At 48.5% G+C, this 26,835-nt stretch overlaps 7 protein-coding genes across 7 annotated transcripts; 2 read left to right on the top strand and 5 right to left on the bottom strand.

Moving 5' to 3' along the window:
• Positions 1-314: 314 nt before the first annotated feature.
• F4812DRAFT_462028 (MFS general substrate transporter) lies at positions 315-2,106 on the bottom strand (the record flags this gene model as incomplete). Its single annotated transcript, XM_047937966.1, has 2 exons — positions 315-1,394; positions 1,486-2,106. 2 exons carry the CDS (start codon positions 2,104-2,106, stop codon positions 315-317), a joined length of 1,701 nt encoding a protein of 566 aa, XP_047787500.1.
• A 2,152-nt stretch (positions 2,107-4,258) lies between these two features.
• Positions 4,259-6,673, bottom strand: F4812DRAFT_452576 (fungal-specific transcription factor domain-containing protein; the record flags this gene model as incomplete). The annotated part of the gene is made up of 2 exons (XM_047936366.1): positions 4,259-6,455; positions 6,552-6,673. The coding sequence occupies 2 exons, from the start codon at positions 6,671-6,673 to the stop codon at positions 4,259-4,261; spliced, it is 2,319 nt and encodes a 772-aa protein (XP_047787501.1).
• Positions 6,674-7,357: 684 nt separating this feature from the next.
• On the bottom strand, positions 7,358-9,846 carry F4812DRAFT_439966 (uncharacterized protein). Its single transcript, XM_047935116.1, has 3 exons — positions 9,826-9,846; positions 8,284-9,671; positions 7,358-8,228 (listed from the first exon to the last, which is right to left on the bottom strand). Exons 2-3 carry the CDS (start codon positions 9,649-9,651, stop codon positions 8,061-8,063), a joined length of 1,536 nt encoding a protein of 511 aa, XP_047787502.1. The 5' UTR covers positions 9,652-9,671; positions 9,826-9,846; the 3' UTR covers positions 7,358-8,060.
• Positions 9,847-10,482: 636 nt separating this feature from the next.
• F4812DRAFT_135982 (Prp19-domain-containing protein) lies at positions 10,483-12,626 on the bottom strand. The gene is made up of 5 exons (XM_047929577.1): positions 12,503-12,626; positions 12,402-12,446; positions 11,902-12,340; positions 11,391-11,848; positions 10,483-11,334 (listed from the first exon to the last, which is right to left on the bottom strand). Exons 1-5 carry the CDS (start codon positions 12,513-12,515, stop codon positions 10,856-10,858), a joined length of 1,434 nt encoding a protein of 477 aa, XP_047787503.1. The 5' UTR covers positions 12,516-12,626; the 3' UTR covers positions 10,483-10,855.
• Positions 12,627-13,121: 495 nt separating this feature from the next.
• On the top strand, positions 13,122-13,778 carry F4812DRAFT_462032 (Oxo-4-hydroxy-4-carboxy-5-ureidoimidazoline decarboxylase; the record flags this gene model as incomplete). The annotated part of the gene is made up of 2 exons (XM_047937967.1): positions 13,122-13,634; positions 13,725-13,778. The coding sequence occupies 2 exons, from the start codon at positions 13,122-13,124 to the stop codon at positions 13,776-13,778; spliced, it is 567 nt and encodes a 188-aa protein (XP_047787504.1).
• A 107-nt stretch (positions 13,779-13,885) lies between these two features.
• Positions 13,886-15,778, bottom strand: F4812DRAFT_136022 (uncharacterized protein). The gene has a single exon (XM_047929578.1). The coding sequence runs from the start codon at positions 15,553-15,555 to the stop codon at positions 14,128-14,130; it is 1,428 nt and encodes a 475-aa protein (XP_047787505.1). The 5' UTR covers positions 15,556-15,778; the 3' UTR covers positions 13,886-14,127.
• Positions 15,779-20,734: 4,956 nt separating this feature from the next.
• On the top strand, positions 20,735-26,647 carry F4812DRAFT_462034 (uncharacterized protein; the record flags this gene model as incomplete). The annotated part of the gene is made up of 3 exons (XM_047937968.1): positions 20,735-22,312; positions 22,364-23,062; positions 23,825-26,647. The coding sequence occupies 3 exons, from the start codon at positions 20,735-20,737 to the stop codon at positions 26,645-26,647; spliced, it is 5,100 nt and encodes a 1,699-aa protein (XP_047787506.1).
• Positions 26,648-26,835: the final 188 nt, after the last annotated feature.

The raw sequence follows: 26,835 nt of genomic DNA on the forward strand, positions 1-26,835 counted from the left end.
TAACATAGTGTAGTATACAATGTCTTTCCAATAAATTAACACGACCGCAATAGGTCCTAACCTAGAAAATCTTAAACCTTAACATCATTATACCCGCATATACCACCCCCCTTTTTTTAAAGGACAGCTCATCTACCTCTAGTCTATCACCTAAGCTTAGGTAGCGAAAGTCAGTTGAGATAATTAGCCATAAAGCTAACAGCAGCCGAATTCCAGCTTCCTCCGTGGGCAAGTGCCGTAGCTAATAGAAAATTCCTGATACAAATATAAATCCCTTAACACATTCCAGATACGAGAACCATGCGTACGAATACTTAGAACACCATCATCGCAGCCCCGCTGTCCCCCTCGCCCCTCCCCTTGGGCTTCACGAAGCGCTCGCGCGACAGGAACAGCGAGCATATCGTGAATATCGCCGACGCCACTATGACCACGATCCAGATGGTGTCGATGGCCTGGACGATGACGCCGATCGCCGCCTCGCGGATCTCCGGCGACGCCTGCGTCAGCACCTCGCTCCGCGCGCCTGCCACCGCGGCCTGGATGTCGGCGTCCGTGTACTGGTCCCCCGGCAGGAGCGCGCGGATGCCCTCGAACGCCTTGGCCTGGAAGACGGCGCTGGCGATGACGAGGCCCACGAGCTGCGAGGACCCCTGCGAGATGTTGATGTACTGGATCATGTCGGCCGCGAGCGCGGGCTCCGCGAGCAGGTTGCCGATGGCGTAGGGGGCCTGGGACGCCGTCATCCCGACGGCCAGCAGGATCGAGTACCCGACGATCTTGGCGCTGGACGTGTACGGGTCGACGGTGTACATGGCGGCCGCGCCGGCGGTCAGGAACAGGCCCGACAGCAGGAACCAGACGATGTGGTAGCCGACGCGGCCCATGAGGGCGCCGCAGAGCAGGATCGAGGCGACGTAGAAGCAGATGTACGGCAGGAGGCGGACGGCGGACTGGGTGCCGGACTCGCCGCGCGCGAACAGGTAGTAGAACGGGATGTAGTAGACGGCGACGAACAGCGTCAGGCCGCTGGTGAACATGAGCACGTACATGAGCACGAGCTGCGGGTCGCGCAGGAACCCGCACGGGAACAGCCGGTTGACCTTGTCGGTGAGGATCGCGAACTTCTGCGTGAGCACGAAGGCGATGAGCAGCACGAAGGCGAGCACGATGAGCGCGATCGTGCGCCCGTCGCTCCACGCCCATTCGACGCCGCCGAACAGGAACGCTATCGTGAAACACGCGTACATGGCCGAGTTGAGCAGGATGCCGAGCCAGTCGATCAGCTTGACTTTCTCGAGGAAGGACATCTCGGGTCGGCGCGGGACGGAGGGGACTAGGAATAGGTAGATGGGCGACATGACGCCGAAGATAACAAGGTTAAGGTAAAACGCCTGCATAGATTACCATAATATGTTAGTAGAAAATTCAACTGGAGAGAGTTCATGCTGAAGAATAAGGCAGGGGGAGCTGAGCAACACTTACCCATCTCCACGTCGCAGAGCTATCAGCAAGAAGACCTCCGACCACGGGGCCCAGAATCGCTCCGGCGCCGTAAATAAATCCCGTGCCGGCGACATACACCGGCTGCTCCTTGGGCAGCACGAGAGCGGTCGAGATGTTCAAGGTCCCAAGATACATGCCGCAGCCTCCAAGGCCGGCCCAGACACGGCCGATGATCATAGCATTCATGTTAGGGGCAGCGCCGCACAGCGCGCTCGCAGCAGCGAAGTTGGTAAGACAGGTGATGAACACCCATCTGTTGTCGAAGATGGCGTACGCCTTCCCGACGGGCAAGATGCCCGCCGCAGAGCCGAGCGTGAACCCCACGCCGAGCCACCCCAGCTGCCCCGTGTTCTGGTACGTCTCGGCCACGGCGCCCTGGAGGTCGGCCGCGATGGTGTTGTCGAGGCCGAAGAGCAGGTTCGCCGAGAAGATGGACAGGCAGACGAGGAACCAGCGGAAGCCCGTGACCGCGCGCTCCTGCGGCTCGCCTTTCTCCTGGATCGATGCGTTTCGCGGCGTGTCCTGGTTCGCGTTGTCCGGCGTCCCTAGCTCGACGTTCTGGGCCGATTCGGAGTTGGACTCCTCGGTCTTTTGCTCCATGGTGAGGTTGCTCATCGTTAGATCGTTGGGGGGAGGGGAGAACACCTAAGACTTATTGTCTGTGGGAATGGTAGGCCAGTGAGTGGGCAGACTAGGGAAAGGAGAGGGAGAAGAAGACAGAAGAAAAACCAGGTTGGGTCAAGGTGGTTTATATCGACTACCTTCTATACTTAGTGCCAAGATACCCTCTTATGAGGTAACAGTGCCCGTTGAACATGTTCGATAAGTCCGATCACCAACGTCAACCTCGAGAATAGGGTTTATCTCCATCCGATATGTCTTGGAGCGTGAGAAAGACACAACCATGTACGTAGGTACTCCACTGGTGCCGGCAAACCAAAGCCTTTAAAGAAAGCCAAGACATGCCATCGTAGGAAGAGGTAAAGTAAGTCTAATTTAAACGAGCAATGTACCTGTGCCTTTCTTGTACTCGAGAACGTGAAAACTGTCTATGTTAGGTACCTAGGTCCCTAGACACTATGCCTGTTAACTGAGTTCTAGTCATCATTATAAATAGCGCTTACATCATGGGCACGCATGCAAAGTAGACGATGAGTACGATTAATTCTTAATGAATAAAATGTCCCGTGTAAAATTCTTGTATGTATGTGGAGGTACATGTACTCAATTCTCAGCAGATGGAACCATCCCTCAGTCACGTGCTATGACCGTCTAATCTGACAAGTCACAAACGCAGATCTAAGCTTATGCGCCGGGGATTAGAGCCCAAACGCCAGCAGAGAATTCCCCTTTCGGCAGTACAGTTATCTCCATTTTCTTGGCTCAGCCAGGCGGGCAAACGGGCCCGTAGTTCAAGATAATCTTTTTCACTTCTAATCGTTGCCCTTTGTGACTCAATGCCAAACATTGATCGCCCTCTCCGAAACTCCTCCTGGGAAGTGCGGCTCTTTGCCCACGGAGAGGTTCCGTGCCAGGGGTCCGGGTCCCGCTTATATCCCGGGAACGTGGTGGGGGCCGCCGCGTCGCTGCAAGCGAAGGGAGTTGCTCCTATTGGTTGATATTAACAGCCTTAAGGACCTAGCTTACTGTGGTTGAAGAGACAAAAAAAAAGGTCTCGCGAAAACAACCTCGACTTAATTGTTCATTTTCAAGATTACGTATCAAGTGAAATGTTATGAGTATCTCTCTTCAGAATCACTTTCTTTATTTTTTATTTTTACTTTCTCTTTAATACACACCTAAGCACATATGGTGCCTTATTTTCCGTTACTGCAATTGAACGTTATGGTGCGTCTATTTCTGCCAATGCCAAGGTGTACCAGCGTATTCTATCAAACGTGAATGAGCTGAATGGGGTCGAAAAAAAAACATCTCTTCTAATACAGCATGTGTCAATTACCGGAAGGAGTTACCTATAAGCTCTATTAAGTCTTTGCGCATTGATTAAACCCTCTTACCCTCTGCCACTCTTACAAGTTCTCCATAATTCTTTTACTCCTTCGAGTAAAGCACAGCACAGCGCGCGAAACGCGTCAAGCTGTGATTAACCGCAGGTACTGCCGCAACAAGGTGGCGGTCTCAGCAAATACTTATTTTCCAGTCTTGCCTCGAAGCTTTAAGGTCCCGACGGGGTCCATCGGGCACTGTGTATTGTTATGGAGAATCGATAAGAGGTAGTGTGTAATATCATGTACTGCCAGTATATGCCTTCAGCGATACTCTCGAAGGAGATGTCGTATACACCCCGTCTTATTAGTGCCTAGTCCAGGAATGGATACTCAGGTAGTATCAATAAAATGTAGTGGCCGGAACCCCTGATGTACGAAACTAATGCCAACAGAAGGAACGCTTGTGATAGGATTGCCAATTGCAAAATAAACCACAATCTCCCGTGATTATTGGGTAGATGCCATCTGGATTTTAGATTCGGTGGCTCCAGGATACGAATCAATTGGCTGTAGATCTATAAAGTGACATAACCACCCAGGATGCCGCTGAAATTTAACACACATCCATTCTATCTTCATCTTCAAAAATGTATACCTTTCCCGAATATCCAAAACGTTATATAAATAAACTCCACTTTTTTTCCGAACAGCTTTATATGTGCTCCATTTTCGTAGGTATGTGCTCACTTCACTATATAAAGTTATAAATTAGTTCCTATTATATCTTCCAGATAGATGGCTCATTATTCTGTAGGGTCTATGTTCGGCCACAAAACGTTCGTACTGCTGTAACCGTCAACAGCAAAGGCTAGATCCATTGAATCTTCCAGAATGCCTTGCATTACAGCAATAGTGTCCTCGTCAAATATAAAGGATCCAACGTTTGTTTGATCCATGACTGTACCAGCCTGCTCGTTCTGGGACATCATGGTAATAGGTTGCCCCCCTTGATTTATGAGCCTATCTCCTTCGTAGATAGGCTGCGGCATAATAATACGATCCGCCTTCTGACTGAGATCACGTACTAGTCCCGCTGCACTCGCGGCTACGGAAAAGCTATTTGCAAAAATCCCCAAGGCATCGGCTGATACGTTTATGGCTTCTCGTGCCGCCTGCGTCAGCTCATCGTAAGGATGAGAAAGGACGAAACCGATCAGAGTCATGGAAACGTTCCATTCCCATTGGAAAGCCTCTTGCCAGCCGGTGAGTATATCTGTTGTCGATAGGATCTGCCGCATTATGTGCGTAAGCGCCATCGCATGGCTGGCGCATCTGCGAGCACAAGATTCTGCAAGCGATGAAGAATGAGATAATGCCAACGAGTATGGGGACCGCTTGAAGGATATGAATGGACGATATAAATTCGTGCAGAGATTGTGGTATAACAATTCCAGTAGGAGACGCTGGCGTTGGACCCAAAGAGGGGCAAACTGTTCCATCTCTACCGGCGACAGGTCCGTTGAAAAGGGAATGCCGTGGTTCTTACGCTGAGTCTTCAACGCGTTAGGCACATCCTTAACCCACTGGTCCAAGGCCCTCATACGCGTGATAAGGAAATCAGCGTACGTCTCCATAGCCTCCGGTGCGTCGTAAAAAGCTTGGTTACCATCGTTCTCGACGAAATCCGGATACTTATCGTAAAAAGCGGTGTATACGTCGCGGGCAGCAAGGACAAGCTTAGTATTGTGTAAATTCCAGCTGAGCCAAGTGACATTGTCGTCTAAAGGCGCGAAACCTGACCCCGACTGTGCTGCGGCCTCGTGGTCGTCGGCTGGTAGACCACAAGTCGCATGTGACAAATGAAGCATGAATGGTCGTCCCAATTTCATGCTAGTCTTGGTCTCCGCAACATAGATAGACCACCAAAGGCGCTTCCGCATCTCCTTCTCGCGTTGGGGCATGCCTTGTGGCGGTGGTAGGTGGAGGCCAAGCATTTGAGCTGTCCTAGCTGTGATGGCCAAGGTGCTATCCGCCATATTTTGGAACGAAGCGCAACACAACCAGACGACGGATAATATGTTGCATTGTAAAGTCGATATAGTGGGGCTTTCCAACTCGCAAGCCAGGAGGTTCTGGCAACGACAATAATGCCAGCGGCCGGCGAGGGTTGCGTCATCAGTATCAACGTTGGCATTTCCTGGTGCCGAGTTATTATTACCCCGGCCTCGTGCCATGCCGTACTGCATGCATAAGGCTATAACGATGTCAACGAGGGCCGACGGTTTGCGCTTCTTTCTGGATCCAACCCATAATGATTTATAATGGCGTCTAAAATCATCCTCATCAAGAACCAGCAGAGAGGTGTGATGTGACTGCCAATATAAGTCTAGGAAATATTCTTCCTGTGTAGCGGTCAAGTACTCCCTAGCCTTGATTGAATCATCAGTTAGTACCTGATCAGGTCCATTGGACTGCTTATCCGGGGGGCTCGTAGGGCCATCAAGTATCCTGCTGGCTGAGTTTGGATGCAGCGAGCTCTCAGGAAGATGCTGTTGTAGTGTTGAAGCCAAGAAGTCGTTCAGGCGACTAATGAAATAGAGTAAGGATGAAGGTCCGTACCAAGTTTTGGACGCGGATCTTGCCGTATTAGTATAAATACCTTCCCAGTATCTCCTTGAAGATATGGCGTCACCTGTAGAAGAAGTCGGTGGGGTTGTGATAGATGTGCTTGATAAAGATGATATATTTGGGGGAGTAGGAAGCTGTGCGGTCGAAGGTCTGGCCGGAGTAACGGGTTGACCCCTATTACGGCTGCGTTCCTCCTCGAGCTCCTTCTGAAGCTCTTGGTTCCGCTGCTTAAGCCGCTCTATCTCGCGGAATGCATGGGGGAGAGTGCGAACACCATTTGTGCGGTCATTACTGCACTGGCCTCCTCTAGTCTGACAGTTGAGGCATGGGTGATTATTATCGCACTTGATTCTGTGTACGCGACAGTAATCACTAGGTAAAGTCAATAAGAGATGACGTAAAAGGACAGAAGCATAACATGTATAGGTTTATTAGATCCATAGAACTATAGAAGTATAGTCAACTTACCAGGCACGCGCTACCTGGCTACGTTTCTGGCGGGGCCGTGAAGGCTGTGACCCATTCGGAGAAGCGGAGTTCGGACCGGATTCACTAGATCGTGGAGTCGGTCCTAGGAAAGTGGTGAACATAGTCGGCGACTAGTAGACCATCTAAAAAGAAACCAGGGATGTACGGGGTGGGTATGATATATAACGAAATATATACAGGATACCTTAGGTTAGGTAGTTATATCCGAATATCATCAATCAGGGCTGGTTAGAGAGATGGCTTAGATTAGACATCTAAGCAGGTTAGAGGTTAGATGGAGCTGCTTCATTGATGCAAAACAAAATACGGAATACGGAATGGAGTGAACAGATTTGGGGATTGAGAGGTATAATCATTAAGGTCGGATCTTTGTACGGAAAATATTAGTAATAATGAACGGTGACCCTTTCTCAGCTAAGCAAGATTGAAGATATTTCTTTCAGAGTCAGCCCTCTTCTGAGTCCTGTTGTTTTTTTTAAAAAAAGAGTCAGGGCCAACGAGATCTTCGGGTTGGCGATTTATGTCAGCACTAAACCCTGCAACCCTCTCGCGATTTCCCTACGACCTTGTGCCTACCTAAAGTCCGTACCTGGCTTCCTGGGCGCATAGAGTGCCGTAGGATTGATCATGTACCTTAGGTACCTACATGTACCTGCTATCCGCCTGTGTTTAACGTGCATATTTTGCATAGAGTTAGGCAAGGTTGGTATAAATAAGATAGGTCCCTCCTATACGCATACCTACTCCAGAGTCCAAGCATGGCCTTATAAAATGCCTGACCCTCGTTCTTTAGTCATGGCTCGCTTCGCTTACTTCTTAGCTTGGACTACATATTTATTTTTATCTTTCTTAACTTGATGTAGCCTCTGCCGTGGTACCGTACCTAAAGTTGCCTTGCCCTTCCGTGAATATGGTACATACTGCACTACAACTACATACTCTGTTGACGAATCAATCATTAGAAATGTACGCCGTGATTCCAGTAGGCTTCTCGGAACATAACGATGCCTCTAATTACTTATAGACTGGCTGAAAGCCTCTCGCAAGCCGTCTAGTAGGCTAGAGTACGACGCAATGCGACCTAAGTACCTACCTAAACCAAACCCGCCACTCCCACATCTTATATCCACCGTATTTCTTTTCATACGATGACCGACTCAGGTTGTTGTGGTAGTATGGAGAGGCTAGTGTCCGTAATCAGGTCTGTATTTATGAAAATACACGTATGCCAAGGGCCACGAGAAAAGAAAAAAAAAAGACAAGGAGAAAAGTAAAATGTAGACAAAGTATGGGGATATCGACCCTACCCAGTTCCCTTCCGACCGTCATCCCACGTTTATACCCTTGCCTTAACGGAACGCCTTATGATGCAAATATGAGTACCGGAGAAGTGTCACAACGCCGTAGAATTATCTTGAGTCGGGTATCCAGCATCCCCAGACTAGACTTAATCAATTTGGAGGGGCAAAGTGAAGACAGGCCCCTCCGTCATAGGAAGATGCCGACCCAGGCAGCCTTCGCGCTTACATCCGAATCGCAGTCTTCGACAGCGCACATCACCTTATTCTTGGCACCGCTAGGATCAGGTCGAAAACCCACGGGGACGCGGTTCTTGGCCGTCGACTTGCGGTACTCGTAGCACTTCTTGCAGTAGACCTGAACAAATGTTAGTGCCTTGGACATTTGGAAAGAGAGCCGCATCAATACTTACGTGTCCACAGGCCTTAACCGCCCAGAAGTGGTGCTCAGCTTTGTCTTTCTTTGTACGAGCTCTTTTGGACGGTGTGGGTGTATTGCCTCCGTCACCATCCGGGTCATATGCTAGTTCCTGCTCACAACTAGGACAGATGGCTACGACATCCTCGCCAGTGTTTCTCGTGAAGCCCGCTCTTGTTTCCTTCGGAGGTTCATGCGCGGGCTTCGGATTAGCGCCTCCAGGCACGGGTGGCGCCATCGCAGCAAAGGGATGGATGTCGTAGTCAAGGTTTACCGGGGGGAGGTTCGGCTGCGGCATCACATCTTGCATTACGTTGCGATGGCCTAGTAGGACTATATCGTCGTCGTGATTGTTTACCAGAGGGTTTGGGTTGAAGATACGGAACATAGGAATTTGATTCATAAGTTCTTGAATCTGGTCAAAAGGATAGCGGCCAGGCATGCGATCGGGTTGCATTGGTTGCCGTCCTGGTCGCATTCGATTTTGGTTTCGGGCCAAGTCCGCCTGGGGGGGATTAGGAGGAGGGGGAACACTTCTTCTGGGAGGCGGCATTGCTTCAGGTTCGTCTTCGGAATCAGAAACGAGGTTGATAACGGTCTGAGGGTTCATGTAGCTAGCATCACTTCGTTCTAATCGTGGTGGGGTGCCCCGCTGTTGTGAACGTCGTCCGCGAAGGGTATGTATGCGGTTTCGAGGTGCAGGTTGGAGGGGGCTATCGCCTGTCAAATCGATAACCTCAGGTTCTCTTTGAGGTTGCTGTTGTCTTTGTCTCCGAGCAGCGGAGGTACGACCATGCTCCACCTCGAAGGCTATCAATTCGTCTCTCAAGTTCTCCAGTTCTCTACGTCCATCCATCCTGAGCGGCATATAATCTTCTACGGCGTTATATTCAGGACTGCTCGGCCAAGAATCGAGGGATTGGCGATCAACTAGATCAATATCACCGTCTCTGTCGGGGCGGCCGTTCACAAACAAGCTTTCTTCTGAATCGTACTCGTCGGCTAAATCAATATCGAGGTCTATGTGATGGCCGTATGCGTTCTCCAAGAGGGGATCGTCGCTGTCTATCGGGGATCCGAAATGGTAAATTCGGTCGATGAAGTCTACGATTTCTTCTGGATCACTAGATGGTATGGGGGAAGATACGGTGCGAGGAGCTGAACTGCTGCTACGTGGGGGTATCTGATTGTAAAGACGTCGAGGCTCTGGTCGAACATCAAAGGAGGACTCGGACATAATAGAGTTTGAACCGTCGTCTGTACTTTGAAGCGACAACGTAGGGCTTGGTGTAGGGCTCGCAACAAAGCCGGGAGGAGTCGAAGACAAAGGATCTCCAAGATCAGAGTCGGCAATTTCGGCCATATCGAAATTACTCTAGATACCTGTTGAATGGTAGAAAAACATTAAACGTCAGTATGTGAAAAAAAAATAAAAAAATAGTAGAGCAACAGATTTTACAGAATCGTTCGAAGTATGAACTGTGCAAGCAAGCAGGCAAACAAACATAAATAGCAGATTGTGCGGGACCTTACCGACCAGATAGACCTGCCCTTACGGGACCGAGATTGAAGACAGTTGTGATAATCAACCCCGTACTATCATTTTACTAGACACCCATCAATCATGAGTCAAATGGACATCGCCTGCCTCATAGCAAAGTTAAGATAAAATAGTAGGTAGTATTTTTACGTCAACGTATTTCGTACACTTGCCGCCACGTCGCAGGTGCTGCGAGGCAACTAAGAAGTTGCAAATGCGGAAGTGTTATACTTGGACGGTGTATGTTAGAAAAAGATGAGGAGTGAGAGGGTATAAGGGAGAGTGAACCCGGATTGTTTTGGGTTAAATTTATTGTGAGGCAAGAACAAGTAGAAATTGTCAGGAGTGATGGCAATGTTAATGGCGAAATTCACATTAACCCGAGCCTTGCAGTTGGGATCTTTACTGTACAATTAGGTATCTATGTACAATACCGTGCGCCAGGGTTTCCGCTCAACAGGTACGTACTATGTAACTTGCCTGGTTACTTCTTACGCAGGGATGACGCCGCATTACCAAAGGCTAAAGCTGCTGCGTTTACTTCTGCACTTATCTCCAGCTGCAAGGTGGCTCTGCCCCACAGAGCTGACTGATACCTAGGTACTAGCCGCACCTAGAGGCTAGAAGCCTTATGCGCCAAGCCTATTGCATACATATGAATGTAGAGGTGTATTGTATTGTACTAGGCTTTTGTCAAATAAGGAGGCTTTTCATAAAATATTTACATTACATTAGGTGGCAGAGAAAACTTGATCTTTTTCCATGTCTCAAGTATGCCTTTTACATAGGCCCGCCCATTTGACTTATTGATACTACCTAGATGCCTAGGTAGGTACCTAAAGCAACCTCAGAAAATCTCAAGTGTATCGCTATTGACCCATTCATTTTCTATATTATACATGGATTAGCCTTTGATATCATAACCAGCACTGGATGGATGATTATTTAAGATATCTTTTTTTTGCCTACTGTGGCCAATTTTTCCTCTTATTTGATCGCGTCTTTAAACCGTGACGGTCAGCCCAAATTACGCCTCCTTAGCCGCAAGAATACTAATTACTCCGTCTCCATTAACAGCCACGAGCTTGCTTGCATTTGTAGACCATTTAACACTGACTGCACTAACTGCTGCTCGTAAGGGCTCCGACCAGGACTTGGAGCTCTTGTTGTACTGTTGTACTGTCACCCCAGCGGGCCCAGCCGTTGCGAGGAATTGCTGAGAGTAGTCCCAGGCTAGGCTCTGCACTGCACTTCCGATGTCCAACACCTTGGCTTGGGCAGCATCGCCCTCCTTGCGCAGGTCGAATATAGTCACTGTGGTTTGTCCCTTTGCTGTAGCCGCAAACCAGAAGCCGTTTTCGGAGAAAGTGATAGCTTGCACAGGAGCCCCTAAGTTGAACGAGGCGGCTTCCTCCCCGGTCTTCGTCATAAATAACTTGATCTCGCCAGAGCTGGTGCCAGCGGCGAAAAGATGGCCATCGGGATGGAAGGCACAAGTCGTCAAAGCTGCAAGGAATTTGAGTAAAAAATGTTGATATTGGGGGTTGGAAGGGTTGACTTACTAGCATTAGTGTATACGCGTGTGGCGCGACTCAAATTGGTTAAATCATAAAATACGAAACTCTTGTCGGCGCCGACAGACGCTAAAATTTCCTTGCTGGGATGAATGGAAAGACCGGTGGCTGGGCCGGCATGATCAGCGAATGACGCGATTTCGCTACCATTCTCGAACACCTTCACAGAGCCCTTAGAAGTCGACAAGAAGACCCTGGAGCCGTCCCATATTGAATCCGTCACAGGTTCGTTGATTTGTAGTGAACGCTCAACCTTGTCCGAATCAATCGAGTAGATGGCAACGTCGCCCTGCAATCCGCCTACAGCGGCATAGGTGGCCTCGACGCTAACTGTTGTAGCTTGGGGAACGGGAAGGGAATTTGTGGTTTCGACTGTGAACGAAGCAACATCCCCTGCTGTTGCCCAACCCTCTGGGACAGGTCGCTTCTTTCGGCTCTTAGATAGTCTATTTGCAGTGTTAGCTAAATCATAGAAATAGAAGGAAATGGTAGTACGAACTTCGCTTGAGTCTCGTCTACTTTGGCTGCTAGCTCTTCGGGTAAAGCTTCAGAATCCACCGCCATAGCGTCGCCACTGCTTGCGCCGCCCGCCGAAACGGTCACCTTGGATAGCGCATCTCGAGCCTCGTCTCGTTCTTTGGTCAATCTTGCAATGACACGTACAGCCGCATCGTGTTGGTAGAGGGCTGTCGCAAGTTCCTCTCGCGTCCGTGCGAGCTGTTCCCTAAGGTTGTAGGTCTCTAGCGCCAGCGCGTCCCATTCGTTCTGAAAGGTGGATAAAAGGGCTGGTATGGAAGTGAGAGTAGGCGGTCGCGGTCGCACGACGCGTGAAGATTTGATGAGTAGAAGATCGTCGACGGTTAAGTCCTCGCCGCTAACAGGGTCTTTTCCATTCTCTTCGATATACTTCTCGATGAGTCGCTTCTCAAATACAGCACCTAAACAATACGTTAGTTATCCAGTGCCGCAAACAAAGCGAGTACCGTTACTCGAACGTACCTGATAACTTGGAAACAACCGGCTCTTGAGGAGCTTCACCGGAAACTATATCGCATTAGAAGGTAAAATCTATAAAATAATTATGCCAGGCTAATACTTACGAGAGCACAGCATCGTGGATAACAGACTGGTGATGATTGAGTCTGATTACGTTTAGTTGCTGGCTAGGCTGAGCTTCAATCAATAAAATTTCCAAGGTCAGCGGTTGCTAGCTCTAAAGCTTCGCCAAGTTCCCGCGCAATGTTGACTTTCAAATGATTGGTTCAAAGTAAATAGACCGAAGTTGACCCGCCCGTTTCCAGTCTCTGTCTACATTTATGCACATTAACGGCCCGTGGTTTATCCGTAATCTAGCTTGAAGCCTCAATGAGATCATATGCCTAGATTGAGTTAAGGCTCTCTTTTTAAGCTAAAATAATCTGGGTGGGTACAAGAGGTACATTCCCCCCAAAAAGAGATCGTATCGTCGTCGGTAATCTAACCCCCACCTTTTTACCCCACCGTTGAGCAATCATTTGGATTGGAACAACCACAACCTTAGCGCGGAGGTGCTATTGGACGATATAGAACCCTCGAAGTACTTAATAATAATACAAAATAATTGAATTATAGCGAGCTTCTCATATTAGATTCCCATTATTCCCTGTTTATCCTTCACTTAGAATAGCATTGTATTATTATTTATCTATCTACAGCAGCATATGTGCAACATCTTCCAGTATGGCCTCTATGATACTACCACCCATTACCTCACTTCAAGTGGCTGGTGATGACGAGATAAAGTCCGTACTTGATGCACTTTTCGAACCATCACAACATCTTCACCTCATAGCTATCCCGCACATTCGCATCAGCACCCCTTTCTCATCTTACTCGTCTCTGATCGAATATGTTGGATACCTCCTCTTCCTGTTAGCGGAAAGCTCGACGATTCTTGGCTCACGAGCAGAGCTTCATGCAATCCTGGGCTCACATCCGCGTCTAGGTGAGAAGAAGGTAGAAAGTGCACAGAGCCGTGCTGAACAGGCACACCTTAACACATCTGGCACCTCAAGTGACGAGGAAGAAGAGGCCGCGAGGCTTAAGGCTCTGAATGAGGAGTATGAGGCTCGGTTCCCTGGGTTACGATACGTAGTGTTTGTAAATGGCCGGGGCCGTGATGTTGTGATGCAAGATATGCGGGAACGCATTGACCGCGGTGATATCTTCGCCGAGGAGAAAGAAGCCATTCAGGTAGGTTAAGCTTCATCTAGAAAAATATGATCCACTAAGTATAAATATGTCCTACTCTGCTGACGCATTCTGGCTCAATCCATATCTTAGGCCATGATCGATATTGCTCTAGATCGCGCGAAGAAGCTACAGGCAGCAAACTAGAACGTTGTCTAGCTGGCCGGTACTTCGATACTCGAATGCTTCTTTAACGCTCACGTCCTGGACACTCAGTAACACCCTTATTTACCAACCCTCCTCGAAAGATGTTTCCTTATCAATCACTATTCAAGTTCCGATCATTTAAAGCTGCCGCGAGGCTGCAGTAGGTCTTTATTCCTAATGACGATGCATTTGATGTTTTTTTCTTACTTTCTTTCCCTTGTTTCCATTGCCATATACCTCGATGTAGCCTTTTTGCCTCCCTCCAACCACTAGAACGCCCAATTTCTGATATTTCCCTGAAGCACATATCACACAAGGCGTTAACAGTTAAGACATTCCTTGCAACGTCTTAGGCTATCCATCGTATCCCATCCAGCTCATCCAAGTGTTCCTCATAAAAGTGTTCGCCACTAGATGTTTCACTATTTCCATTACCATCTTCAGGCGACCGCGCACCGGAACCAAATATTACTCCAAAATCAGCATATACATTGTCTAGGTCATCATCTGAATAATCCGCATATCGGGTTTCAAGGTCTGGAGAAGGAAACGCCACGTCGTCTTCTTCCATTGGTGGCGATGTGTCTATTGAGTTAGACTGTACACTTGGTCGCTCTGGCGGAGATGAGCAGGCCGCTGCTAGACTCGGACTGCTATTCTCAGAGCTTTCTTTTTGATTCACAGAATTGCCCCGGTCCGGAGGAGTCGAACTGGGATTTGACGGACTAAATAACGTTGTATGAGGTCTCCAGGCTGGGGGTATTGGATGATCGTAAGGGTTAGGTGCGAGACCCGGGAATCCTGCCCCCATCGAGTTGTTCGACGTCGTCACCAGCTGTAAGCCATGACTCAACGAGTTTCCACTCGCTGCCATCCCCGCAATCACTGTATGGCCTCTCAGCACAGCGGCCTGCTGCACACCTATCCTCACTCTATTAAGGATAGCTGCTTTGCGGATTAGCGCGCTTTGATGACCGGCTCTCTTCAAGGAGCCCATAGCGGCGAACTTGAGAAATTGGCTGAGCACAGGTGAGTCGTCACCGCTTTCGCGGTTCATAATATGTGTTGCCGGCCATGAATATGGCTGTGAGAGCCTGCTCGTTACAAGGTGCAACCGGAGCCTTCGTTTCTTACGCGAGAGTCCACTCGTCCCGGGTCCGTCAACATCGTGAAACGCACGGCCCCGCTTAGGGAGCCGGAAAGTATGGGACGAAGGCACGAACAGGTCGCGGGGGAAGCAAAAGACCGTTTTTTCCTTTTCTTCCCCCCTTGGTACTACTGCGTTTAACGTCGTTGCTTTTGGGAGTCGAATCGAATCGACCCGGGGTGTCAGTGGTACATCATTACTGTGCTCTTCCTGGCGTTCCTCGCTAGAACCGGACTGCGACTGCAAAACTACCGGGGACGAGTTCGCCTTCTTGGGCTTCGGTCGGCTCTCCGTCAAGAGCGCCGCAGCGGATATTCGAGAGCCACATGGCTGGGGTTCTATTTGAATCTTCGGCAAGCAAGAGCTGACGCCAATACTTCTGCGGTTGATACATTCCTGGCTCTTACTTTCGCTGCTACCATCATCCCCGCTACCGTTGCTGACCTCGGTCTTAAGAGCCCGGACGATGCCTGGTGGTGAATTGGGCGCCGACTCGCTGATCCGCAAGTAGTGATACCTGGTACTATTTCCTAGGCCGGGGTTGCCGTCTGGGTGGCGTGTGTGGCACGAGGACCACGGTAGTCCGAAGGGCTCCAGGGACGTCTGGTGCGCATCTAACTTAACGACCATAGTAACCCTATCCGGCTGATGCCGAGAAGAAAAACCTCCTGGCCGATATGTATGGGTGGGGTGAGTGTTGTCAGGCAAGGAATCAACGCTGGATGATATTGAACTGAGGAGGAAGGGGGTTCTGGCTCAAGTTGGGAAGTATGTCATGATCGCGTATATACATAGAGTTTTGTGTCCTCGTAGTACGTCAGGTTATATGAGATTCTAGGGAGCAATTGCAACTTGATACACCCACTGGAGCTAATCCTCGATTAACGCAGGTATCGATGCACGGCTAACGTAAATATGCTGCGAGTGACTGGGCGAGACGATCCAAGTTGCAAGCCGCGCTGTTTCATCAAACTCAGGTACTTAATAGTAGGTCGAAACACGGATAGGAGTACTAGTCGAAGCACGATATTCTCTTCCGCGCAGGCCAAAATGGAAAGGAATATCGAGTCCGTAGGTTAGATTACTAAGGAGCCGTCAAACATAATTATTTCCGTTGGTGATTTGTAAAAATCGGATATTTGCAACTGTCTCCTTATGTGACGGGTAGTTAGATGGGGAAGTGGGAATGCGCCGAGACAGTGATATTGGCTAGGCGGCTTAATAATAATGATAATAGTTAAGAGAGACAGAGAGAGGGACGAACGGAGACGCTGAAGGTCCTCGCCCCCGTTTAAAACCCGGGGAAAGGTAATCTCAGAGTAGTACATACATGGGATAATTGGGCTTGGGGATGCCTTATTTTCGAGGGGTGGCAAGGTCCCGATAGCTGGTACTGAACGTATATAGTATGGCGTCTGTGTGTGTGTGTGTCCCTTTTCCCCAGGCAGTGTATTGTATTGTATAGTACAATACAGTAGGTACGCACCGGGGCCAGTTAGGCTGGTAGTTTTGGGTATCCCGGGGTGCTGGTCACGAATTACCTACCTTTCCTAGGCTATTGCTGGGGTCATGCTGCAAGTGGCACGAGGCGCAGATCCTGCGGGCATGGAGAGAGAATTCGGAGAACAGAGTGTGCATTATAAGTTGTACGTAGCTACCTATACCTACCTAGGTAGGTAGCTAGGTAGCTTTAATGTTAGGATCGTGACAAACTACCTAATGTAGGACTATTTAAAAAGAAGACCAGCTGTAACTATTAGCTAGATCTAAGTTGTATACATTGGATTTCGTACAGCCTTGAGCATATTCGCAATTGAAAAGGACCGAAATTGTGGTCAGCGTCAGCGAGCGATGGGTTAGGTATGATGATGGCTTGTCAGATGACGGATGTTAGCGAGGGTTTCCTCGTCCGGTGGGAGAGCAGATGTTCGCTGTTTGAAGTTGGGCAGTGCTTTTTTTTTTATCTTTGATTGTATATATTTTATTCCTTTCTAACTAACACCATATTAACAAGGTATGAATACATAAGTAAGGTACGTAGGTTAGGCAAATATGTAAAATGCAGGGATTAGTTTGCCGGAGAAACAGAGAGAGAGAGAGAGGTAGGGAGGGATGGGGAGAACCTCTGCAGTATCATACACGTGAAGGCCGAATCATGTGGGTGAAGTTAAGAGCGCCGTCTGAGTGGCTAAAATGAAACGATAGCCGGGGATCGATCTCAGAATAGAGAATGCGAGAACCAGAATCGTATGATGGAGGGGGGAGTCAAGTATTCAATGAGCGCCAGGCGGTCTAATTGACATACATAGTCCCGGCGTTTCATTCTTTTGCTATTGGTTTGGAAATGATGAGGTACAAAGTGAGTGATACGCAAGTAGGAACTCGCAGTAGAAAGGGTATGGCAGCAGGTAACTCGTAAGGTCACATCCGTCCATATAGGGTGTACTAGCTATTATACTGTATGTACAGCACCGCACCTTTAGCAGATGAACGTCGAGAAACCCGAAGTCGCCACAATTGCGGTGCAAGTCAGGGAATCCTATATTAAACCCAGAGGTGGTATATATTTTGTTTTCGTAATGAAACAAGCGACGGTCAACGAATTGGTATTAGACTCCCCTAACTCCAGTATGGAGATAGAGAGACATTCCGGGGCGGGCTGAATCCCGGAGTTTGCCAAACCCGGAATCGTCCACTGGTTGGCTTTTGTTAGCCCTGCTACTCTGCCGAAGCCCGTTTTTTCTCTTCCCCACATCCTACCCCATTGATCCTCGCCGTCACCAAGACATGAGCTTACGACGTGGTATTTTCTTTCCGCGTTTCTGTCTCGGCTTAACCAGGAAAACGACGGAATATAAGCAGCAGCACCTAACATACGCGGCATTCAGCTATTATTTGCAACGGTACTTCGTAGACCCAAATTACCAGAATTAAGAGCCAATCCCGTCTGCTGGGAGAACCGAGAGCTCCCGCATAACCTTCTATATAGTGTTTGGGTAGTATTATATAGGTCAGTGCCCGAGAAGGTAAGAAGGATATATTGATTACCAGCTCACGGCAAATTAGCTTGCCTATCTAGCAATGATGAACAGGATCGTCATTTCTAGTTCTATAAAATGTATGTGAGTTAAGAGGTACCTAATAAGTTGACAACCAAGTAGTTCTACACACAGGGGTACCTTGCAGAAATACAGTATTCTGGAGACCACGTTTCTTATTCCTTAACGTCTTAGACCTCAGCTGTTTCTGGTGGGGCTGTGATTAGCGAACCAAGAACTAAGTTGAAGAACAGGCTGGGGGAAGAGCATATGTTAGGTACATAGCAGTGTACCTATAAGATTGAACACATGCTACGCCTAGACGGAGAATAGATCTGGGGTGATGGCAATGAGGACAACCATTTGAAAGAAGTAAAGGGCGGGGATACCAATACTACATACATACTAGGTATTTTTACTATTACTGTTAGGTATATTATACCTCTTAGAAGTCCAACGTCTATACTCCAGACGTTAACGAGCATCAAATCCGGGACATGTTTTTCACAGGTAGGAGGTAGTTATACTACACTAGCTAGAGGAACAGAGAGAGCTCATGGGGCTTAATACGAACATGCTTCGTAGTGTACCTATTTAATATCCACTAGTTACGTCCAAGAATAGTCAGCACGTTAGCTGTCAGCATTACTTCTAAAAAGGTAAAATTCCAAAGGTCACGCGGTCGGAAAAAGAAGTACAATAGGAAAAAGGTAAGGACGAGAAAGAAAATGGAAAAGAACAGGGTTGATGAGAGCTTCCAGTGTTGCAGTCGTCTAAGAGGGGAATCTTCCATTTTCGCTTCCATCGACCTTCTTCCAACCGAACCCATACCCCTTCGGCCATTGGTACAATACAAGCAAATGTGACAGATTAGAAAGGTCACCTTGCAGCATGCCACTGTTACTTTTAGCTGCGGTCGGACACACAGGTAGGTACGTCGCAATGCATATACCAAAAAAGGATATTGGCTTCTGCCTACTATATGTCATTGCTCCGTATTCGTACTGACCACTTATCGAATCATTCGCTCAGAATCGTACCATGGAACGAACTGGCCCATCACCATCTTCACTGGTCCAAAGAGCTTAGTATCACGAATATACCCCTATAAGTTAACTGCATTCATCCAAACCACTGGAACTGTGTTACTTAACAGCTAGTGGAGGCAACCTTTCTGGATCGGGGATTGGCTAATGAGGGAAATCCTGCTTCCTCTTTGTTGGGTTGTTAGTTCTCGGGTACCTACCTAGGAGGTAGTCAGCCATGTTGCCAAGCTCCGAGGTAAAGATCCCCATGGGGAGGGGAGGGGAGGTTGACCGCGACAGGTAAAAACACTAACGTTTCTGAGCCAAGCGCCGATAACTACCCAAGTAGCCTAAGGTACCTAAAGTTTCTAAAATAACAATGTTATAATTTTTTCCTTTTCGTTTTTTTTAGAGAAAAAGGAAAAGAAAAAGGGGTGGAGGGGGCTGAAGCCGTGCTAGAATGCCTTCGGCTCTGTCATGGATATGTAGATACTACAGGGGTCTATTGTCTATAAATGGGAGTCAGCTCCCTCGAGGGAGGTTAGAAGGCCGCGTGTTATTAGATCACTATAATGGACTGCATAATATGCTCCTGACACTCACTCTGTATATGACATCCATCACAGGCATAACCTGACAGGCTCATAGAACAACTCTATGGTGCGTAGATGAGTCTTCGGCAGAAACAGTATTCGGATGACCTATAGATTTGCACTGTTCTCTTAAGTAAACCAAACGGCAGAGAAGCCACTAGTCTTGAGCTTATGAACAGCTTGACAGTTCTCGAACATTTTCAGGTTATGTCTGTGACGGATATCGTATACAGAGTGAGTGTCACGGTCGTACATATGGTGTATTGGGTTAAACTAGTAACGCCTGGCGTTTCATCCTCTTGCGAGGGAGATGGCTACCCTTTATATAGACGATAGAGCTTAGCTTTACCCGGTCGATCCCTGTATCCCCATAAATCCCTGAGAACATTTCACCAAGGTATTACATGGTATACCGGGTGAAACTCTTATGGCTTATAGCTCTCGAGGGTATCAAGTTCCACTGGCTCAAATGTGACCTAAGCACCTATCATTTCTACGGATTGCTGTTGGGATCCAGGATAATGTGGACGTGAACCTCATTTATAGGACTGGGTTGTCTGTAGTTAGAAAGTGACTGAAGCTCATCTCAGGATAGCCTCCACCACCGGCAGTAATCCGTAAAAGCCAAACAGACCTCGCCCATCATGCACCTCAACTAATGACAACACCATGTTTTCTAGAAGTCATGCCTAATCGAGGGATTGTTTAGATAACTTAAGTAACCTTCTATATAATGCTACCTAGGATGAATTTTGTATGTTTGCACAACTTATTGATTTATATATTGATTTATACATTAATCTATATAGGTCGTTATTATTTTGAAGAAGAGCAATAGAAATATGTAGTTGAAATTGTAATTGACAAGTTCTAATGTTTACCTTAGTTATACTTTTTATACCTTATCGGTACCTTACTTTAGGTACCTACACCTGTTCTGTACCATATCGGTGGGACCTCGTACAATACATGAGGGGTGATAAATGCATAAAGCTTTCCACATGGCGGAGCTGCGGGGACTAGATCTAAGATCTACACCGCCCGGCATAAAAATAAATTTACCGGGATTTTCTCTGATTTTTTTTTTTCAATTCCACTGTTTATTACGGCTAAAAAAATTCACCGAATTCTAAGCACCGGCACTATTATCAAGATGGCTTCTAAGCGTAAGGCCGACGACTTTATATATACCCTATCCGATAATGACGAGCTTCCTAACGAAGAGGAGATAATACCGGAACCGAACCCACCGAAGAAAAAGGCCAAGAAGAACAAGCGAGCTACTCAATCAGACGACGAGGAAAATGGTGCCTGGGGCAAGAAAGACGAAGATGATGGAGCGATGGATTCAGACTTTGAGTTCGCAGAAGATGGCACAACAGACTTTAGGGCCGAGGATTTCGAGGGCTGGGGCTTCGATGGTGCGAAGAAGGGTATGAATGGGAACGCAACAAAGAGACTTGTTGACGTAGATGATATCGTGCGAAGAAGGAGAGGTATCGACGGAAGCGATGCGAAAATGAGCAATGGCAAGAAGGATGAAGTCGCGGATGGCGCCGGTAGCGAAATTGAAGATGAAGACATCGAACTTGACGATCGGGACGACGAAGTTTTAGCTGAAGATGGATTTGGAATGGGCGCTGCTTCGGACGAAGAATCAGGTGATGAGAAAGACGAGGGCGAGTCTGAACAGGATGAAGGTGATGAGGAGGATGGTGCTTCGGACAATGATTCTGTCGCGACCCCCGTCGATCATCCCGACGATGAAGGAGAATCTGACGAAACGGATGACGAAGAAGAAGACCCCGAAGAAGCAGCTAAGAGAGCGGCCTTCTTCGCACCCGAGGAGAAGAAACCAGCTGGAAAGAAAAACGGGAAATCTTCTTTCCAGACCATGTCGCTTTCTCGACCGATATTGCGCGGTCTCAATTCTGTCGGCTTCAATGAACCTACTCCAATCCAGGCAAAAACGATACCGCTCGCATTAGAGGGTAAAGACCTCGTTGGTGGTGCGGTTACAGGTTCCGGAAAGACTGCCGCATTCGTCGTTCCCATCCTAGAACGACTACTGTATCGACCGAATAAAATCCCTACAAGCCGCGTAGTGATCTTAACCCCTACCCGAGAACTCGCTATTCAGTGCCACGCAGTTGCAACTAGGCTGGCCAGCCATACAGATATCAAGTTCTGTTTGGCTGTTGGTGGGTTGAGCTTAAAAGTTCAGGAAGCGGAACTACGTCTACGACCTGACGTTATTATTGCCACTCCGGGTAGATTTATCGATCATATGCGGAACTCGGCCAGCTTCTCGACGGATACGATTGAAATCCTAGTCCTAGATGAGGCAGACCGAATGCTCGAGGATGGTTTTGCCGACGAACTGAACGAAATCCTTACCACCTTACCTAAGTCAAGGCAAACGATGCTTTTCTCTGCTACTATGACTTCTTCCGTTGATAGACTCATCCGCGCTGGTTTAAATAAACCGGTACGAGTGATGGTAGATTCTCAAAGAAAAACGAATGACAAGCTGGAACAGAAATTTGTTAGGTTGAGACCAGGTCGGGAAGAGAAAAGAATGGGCTATCTCATCCATGTCTGCAAGACAATGCATACTGAGCGGGTCATCATATTTTTCAGGCAGAAGAAGGAGGCGCATCGTGCTCGCATTATCTTTGCCTTATTTAACCTGTCCTGCGCTGAATTACATGGGAGCATGAACCAGGCACAAGTGAGTGTTCTTCTTGATATAGTCTATCGGCCCGTTTCTAACAAGCTGTAGCGAATTGCTAGTGTCGAAGCCTTCCGAGATGGCAAAGTATCTTTCCTACTTGCTACTGATCTAGCTTCTCGAGGTCTTGATATTAAAGGTGTAGATACCGTTATCAATTATGAAGGCCCACAAACCCTCGAGATCTATGTTCATCGCGTGGGGCGTACTGCACGAGCTGGGCGCTCTGGTGTTGCTATCACGCTAGCTGCGGAACCCGACCGAAAGGTTGTAAAAGCAGCGGTAAGAGCAGGAAAGGCCCAGGGAGCCAAGATCAGTAGTTTGATTATCGATCCAGCCGAAGCTGATAAATGGCAAGCCAAGATCGACGAGTTGGCTGACGAGATTGAGGCAATTGCTCAGGAAGAGAAGGAAGAGAAAAAGTTGGCGCAGGCGGAGATGCAAATAAAGAAGGGGGAGAATATGGTTGTTCACGAGGATGAGATCAAGTCGCGGCCGAAGAGGACGTGGTTTGAAACGCAACACGAGAAGAAGAAGGCCAAGGAGGCTGGCAAAGCAGAGCTAAATGGACTGAAGGAGTCGTTAAAGAAGAAAGGGAATGGCAAGCTAAGCAATAAGGATAAGAAGAAGCTGGACGCGAGGTCGACCAGAGCGGAGGGTATGTGGAAAAAGGGCTCTGCCGAGAGGGCTGGTAAAGGTGCTGTGCTTAATTTCAAGAAGGATAAGAAGAAGGCCGGAAAGCCTGGCAAGGTACGGAAGAGGTAGTTTAGGCAATGTTAAGTACTGATTGATATGAGGTTCTCTGAGATACCCAGCTTCTATATACTTACAGTACCTAAAATACAAGGTACCTAACCTACCTAAGTTATACCCTCAATGCTGTTCTGCTAGTCATAGTTTAAAGAGATAGTCAAGATCAGTTCAAAATGTCCTTCTACTTTTAGGTATTGTACATACCCAGTGTAACGTTAGTATTGTTAATGCCCCTATTGCAGTTGTACTAGGTATTGATTATCGTGTACTTATCGGGTCAGGATTTATAACTGATGTCACCAGTGCGCGGCCCCCACCAAAAAAAAAAACCTACAATTTATCGTCCCGTGCTGGCCGTGAGACTCAATAGGACAAGCTCCAACTTTTTATTACTTTTTTTCATTATTTTTTATTTATTTATTTAACCTCGACAATTAACCCTCTAGTCCAACTTCTCTTCGTGTCGTAAAACCATGTGTTAATTTAATTGGTCCTTGTTAAAACTTGGCTTTCTCAGCATTTCGAAGACATAAAGTCACCTGGCTGAAGCCTTGTCATATTGCGATTTATCAGGTACGAGTGTGCATGTGGTTACTTAGGAGGTACCCTTATAGGTGTTAAGTTTAATAAGTTAGATAAGTTGGAAGAGGACCCCCCAACCGTACTATCGAATTGAATTATTTAATTTTCCTTAATTCCCCCAAAGTGGCTCCGTCACGTCGAATCCTACCTTTACGCCCTCATCCTCATCATCGACAGAGCCTCTTCCAGTATCTTTTCCCTCGTAGCCTACGCGAACGCTACCGCGAGAAACTTATCGATCTCCATCTTGATACTTTTCCTCACTATAAACATCGCCTCCAAAGTCGTATATATCGCTTCATCCTCGACCGTCAGCGCCGTCGCCGTGAGCAGTCGCGTCTTGTCGACCACGCGCGACGGCTGTTTCTCGGCCTGCCAGCTCCCAATACCAAAGTCGCGGGAGATGGATCGAGACCAACGCCGGGAAAGATGACATCCATGTCGGGATATGGAGTGGGGAGCGGTAACTACGGCGCTGATGGCGGGCGCGAAAGAGGCGCGAGGAGGAGGAAGCTTGCAGCTATGGCAGGGAGCATGTACAGGGCTGGCGCCACGGCGGTAAACGAGATCAAAGAGTCTTACTACCAGACGAGATCGAGGGATATGGATAGTTCAGATGCATCCAGGATTACCATACCAGATGCCTTCCCCGACGTTGCAATTGTGACGAACGGAAATGAGCAGATGGTCTTATTTCCATCCTATGCGAAGAGGCACATTAAGAGTCAACCGAGACAATTCGATGATCCTGCAGGCCCACCCCATACTTCAACCATCAGTATGAATGAACAGGAATACTGGGAGAACGAGTGGTCACGACATGAAGATGAGAAGGCTATCGTAGACGTCGATGTCCGGGGCTGGATATATATCCCTCACAGGGGCCCAATGACCCGTCGTAATCGAATATTGATTGGTCTGGCGAGGCAATTAAGCGGTATTCCCGCTCCAAGGGCGCAGCAGGCTGACCAAACGGCCGTGGAACCTTCTTTGGCGAGAACACACGAACGGCACGAGGAGGAACGCGAGCAAGAGAAGATCGCTCAAGAAGCCAAAGAAATTGAGCGTAGGGGTAAGGCTGAGGAGGAAGCCGCGCAAAAGGGTAGCTATAGCGAACGGCCGAGAGACGAAGATTCCGAGGACGAAGGAAACAGGCGACGCATAGACCAGTATTCACAAGATGGCAATCCATCACCACCCTCCGCCCCGTCCTCCCCTGTTCTCCGAGGACGCACTGGTACAACAGGACCTACAGAGCTCTCTGAAGCTGAGCTAGCCGTTGCAAATGCAAATTTAATGGCTCGCATTGCTCCTTTCTTAACGACACCGTTGGTTGAGATTCCTATTACCTTGTTCTTCTACAATGATACGCAAGCCCAGTCGCGTACTGTTAATACCAATGATTCGGGGCACTTCGTGATCAGGGCGGCGCTTGATTTCATACCCACTCATGTACGTGTGCTTGCGAACGAAGACTTATCCTACACAGAGCCTGTGCAGCTCATCGAGCCGAAGGGGGTCAGCCTAATAAGCGATATCGACGACACGATCAAGCGCTCGAATATCGCGCTCGGTGCTAAGGAAATATTTCGAAATACCTTTATTCGAGACCTAAATGACCTAACTGTGGACGGTGTTCGGGCATGGTATACCGCCTTGCATGATCTTGGTGTGCGCATACATTATTGTTCTAATAGTCCATGGCAGCTTTACCCGGTTTTAGCTACCTATTTCAAGTTAACCGGTCTGCCGGCTGGCTCGCTACACCTGAAGCAGTATTCGGGTATGCTCCAGGGTATATTCGAGCCTGTGGCTGAGCGGAAAAAGGGCACGCTAGAGAAGATCATGAGAGATTTTCCGGAAAGGAAATTCCTTCTCGTTGGCGATAGCGGCGAAGCCGACCTCGAGGTATATACGGAGTTGGCAGCTGCTAACCCTGGAAGGATATTAGCTATTTTCATTCGCGATGTTACGACACCCGAACAGACAGGCTATTTCGATTCCGGATTCGACGCGCATAGTAACGGGGGACGCATCCCTCGCACCAATTCAGACACTCGGTCTAATCAAGTATCCTCTAGGAGTAGTAGCAGTGACAGCAAGGACAAGAATCTAACTGGAAGACCCCCACTCCCTCCTCGGACGACAACTATGCCGAAACCGGCTGATGGACCAGTCATGGGCGACCTGATCGACCTCTCGGAGGAGCCAGAACAAGAGCCCGAGCCACATCAGCTTCGGCGAGTTGAATCAGAGCCCCAGACAACAGGAATGGCTACGCGCCCGTCAGATCTCCTAGCACGGAAACCACCGCCTCCAAAACCCGTAAAGCCAAAGTCCCTGCAGAGCGCGCTGGCCGCTCCAGTGTTAACTACTGGCGACGATGGATCTACTAAGAAGATATCGGGTTCAGCACCCCCGCTACCCCCAGCCCCGCGGAAGACAAATCAGACGAATAATAGAGCGTTAACGCCTAGCCCGCTGGTGCAAATGCAGACACACTCTGACCAAGCTAGCGGAAACGACGCGTTGAGAGGGTTGAAAAAGACTAGAAGTAACGGCCAAATATCGGCGAATTTAACCTCTCCCCCTAACTCATCATCCAAGATCATCCCTCCCCCACCTCCACCCCCGCGCCGAAGCACACAATCGAGCACCAGCACCGGCACCACGACCACGAAATCGAGCCCGCGTCTTACGCCGGCTCGCGTCAGCGATAGCGCCCTGACGCGCCGCCGGACTACTGGAGACTCCGAAGCCGAGTTCGAGGGTCTCTCACCTAGCATTGGCAGTAGTGCTATGTATACCAACAACACCCCGACTGGGCAGACGGCGGCTGTGAACAAGAAGCTGGACTTGTGGCGCCGGCGGCTGCAACGTGCCCAGGAGACACTGGAGCCGCAAGGCGTAGCGCTGTATACGTGGCGGCGAGGGGACGAGGTGGTGGATGAGGCGTTGGGGATTGTGAAAAGATGCTTAGAGGAAATGGATTTGCGGTAGGGACATGCTTGACTATCGGTGCATATTTCATGAGTTGTTGCTTATATTTTACGGCGGCATGTTAAATCGGATTCCAAGCGATGGTTGCAAAACGAGCAGAGAGCATATCCACAACGGATCCATAACATATCAATCCTAGGTCGTTGAATGTTTGGAAGATCATGCATGTACATTCATTGAGTTGCTCT

The sequence above is a fragment of the Daldinia caldariorum genome (genome assembly GCF_022478825.1).
Source record: "Daldinia caldariorum strain CBS 122874 unplaced genomic scaffold F4812scaffold_16, whole genome shotgun sequence".
Taxonomy (NCBI): domain Eukaryota; kingdom Fungi; phylum Ascomycota; class Sordariomycetes; order Xylariales; family Hypoxylaceae; genus Daldinia; species Daldinia caldariorum.

What these genes read in the sequence shown, in the direction of transcription:
- F4812DRAFT_135982 (XM_047929577.1), bottom strand. An exon ending in GGTTGTTTCCAAGTTATCAG is followed by an intron (nt 12,341 to 12,401) that starts GTACGTTCGAGT and finishes CGTATTGTTTAG; the next exon opens with GTGCTGTATTTGAGAAGCGA. An exon ending in ACGCGTATACACTAATGCTA is followed by an intron (nt 11,335 to 11,390) that starts GTAAGTCAACCC and finishes AATTCCTTGCAG; the next exon opens with CTTTGACGACTTGTGCCTTC.
- F4812DRAFT_136022 (XM_047929578.1), bottom strand. Translation starts at nt 15,555, where the DNA reads ATGGTCGTTAAGTTAGATGCGCACCAGACGTCCCTGGAGCCCTTCGGA.
- F4812DRAFT_439966 (XM_047935116.1), bottom strand. Translation starts at nt 9,651, where the DNA reads ATGGCCGAAATTGCCGACTCTGATCTTGGAGATCCTTTGTCTTCGACT. An exon ending in CGGTTAAGGCCTGTGGACAC is followed by an intron (nt 8,229 to 8,283) that starts GTAAGTATTGAT and finishes ACATTTGTTCAG; the next exon opens with GTCTACTGCAAGAAGTGCTA.